Here is a 1,187-nt window from a genome sequence, read left to right on the forward strand (position 1 = left end):
CAAGCTTAAATTCCTTCCGCAAGCTTAAATTCCTTCTTTTGAGAGCGCGCTGTTCGCGCGAGTGCGCCGTACCTCCGCAGCAAGTACGACACATAGCCTGTACTGGTCCGCGCAANGCAGGAATTNGCCACCAGCCAGCACAGGAGCTACGGCCCACTCGCGCGAACAGCGCGCTCTAGTCCGTCCGTCCCTCCGTCGCCGTAGCTCCTACGAAGTAGGAAAGCGGAGGCCTTAGGCCGATCCGGCGTCCGTCTGTCCACCAAGTCGCCGGTTCAATCCCCAGTGCGCGCGCGTCTTTTTTTTGCGCGCTTTTTTTTCTTTTTTCTTCGTATGCTTCATATGGACATATGCACATATGCAATATGCTTCATATGCACATATGCACATATGCTTCATGTGCACATGTGCACATATGCTTCATATGCACAGAAGCACATATGCACATATGCACATATGCACATATGCACATATGCACATATGCACATATGCACATATGCTTCATATGCACATATGCACATGTGTTTCATATGCGCAAATGCTTCATCTGCAAGCATATGCCACATGCGATGTGCAATCATATGTGATCTGCAAGCATATACGATCTGCAAGCATATGCGATCTGCAAGCATATGGGATCTGCAAGCACATGCCAGATGCGATCTGCAAGCATATGCCGTAGCATAGCATAGCGCGTACGGCATAGCATAGCGCGTACGGCATAGCGTAGCATATCATAGCGCGTACGGCATAGCGTAGCATATCATAGCGCGTACGGCATAGCGTAGCATAGCATAGCGCGTACGGCATAGCATAGCGCGTACGGCATAGCGTAGCATAGCATAGCGCGTACGGCATAGCATAGCGCGTACGGCATAGCGTAGCATAGCATAGCGTGTACGGCATATCATAGCGCGTACGGCATAGCGTAGCACAGCATAGCGCGTACGGCATAGCATAGCGTAGCATAGCATAGCGCGTACGGCATAGCATAGCGCGTACGGCATAGCGTAGCATAGCATAGCGCGTACGGCATAGCGTAGCATAGCATAGCGCGTACGGCATAGCGTAGCATAGCATAGCGCGTACGGCATAGCGTAGCATAGCATAGCGCGTACGGCATAGCATAGCGCGTACGGCATAGCGTAGCATAGCATAGCGCGTACGGCATAGCGTAGCATAGCATAGCG

General features: G+C 51.8%; 1 protein-coding gene across 1 annotated transcript in view; it reads left to right on the forward strand.

Moving 5' to 3' along the window:
- VOLCADRAFT_93997 (uncharacterized protein) overlaps positions 1-1,187 on the forward strand; it is a gene marked incomplete at both ends in the record, with an annotated part of 24,335 nt that overhangs the window by 21,175 nt on the left and 1,973 nt on the right. Inside the window, one exon of the mRNA XM_002953201.1 lies at positions 205-282. Coding sequence (XP_002953247.1) covers positions 205-282 — 78 coding nt within the window. The remainder of the gene's footprint in view (positions 1-204; positions 283-1,187) is intronic.

This window comes from Volvox carteri, assembly GCF_000143455.1.
Source record: "Volvox carteri f. nagariensis unplaced genomic scaffold VOLCAscaffold_35, whole genome shotgun sequence".
NCBI lineage: Eukaryota > Viridiplantae > Chlorophyta > Chlorophyceae > Chlamydomonadales > Volvocaceae > Volvox > Volvox carteri.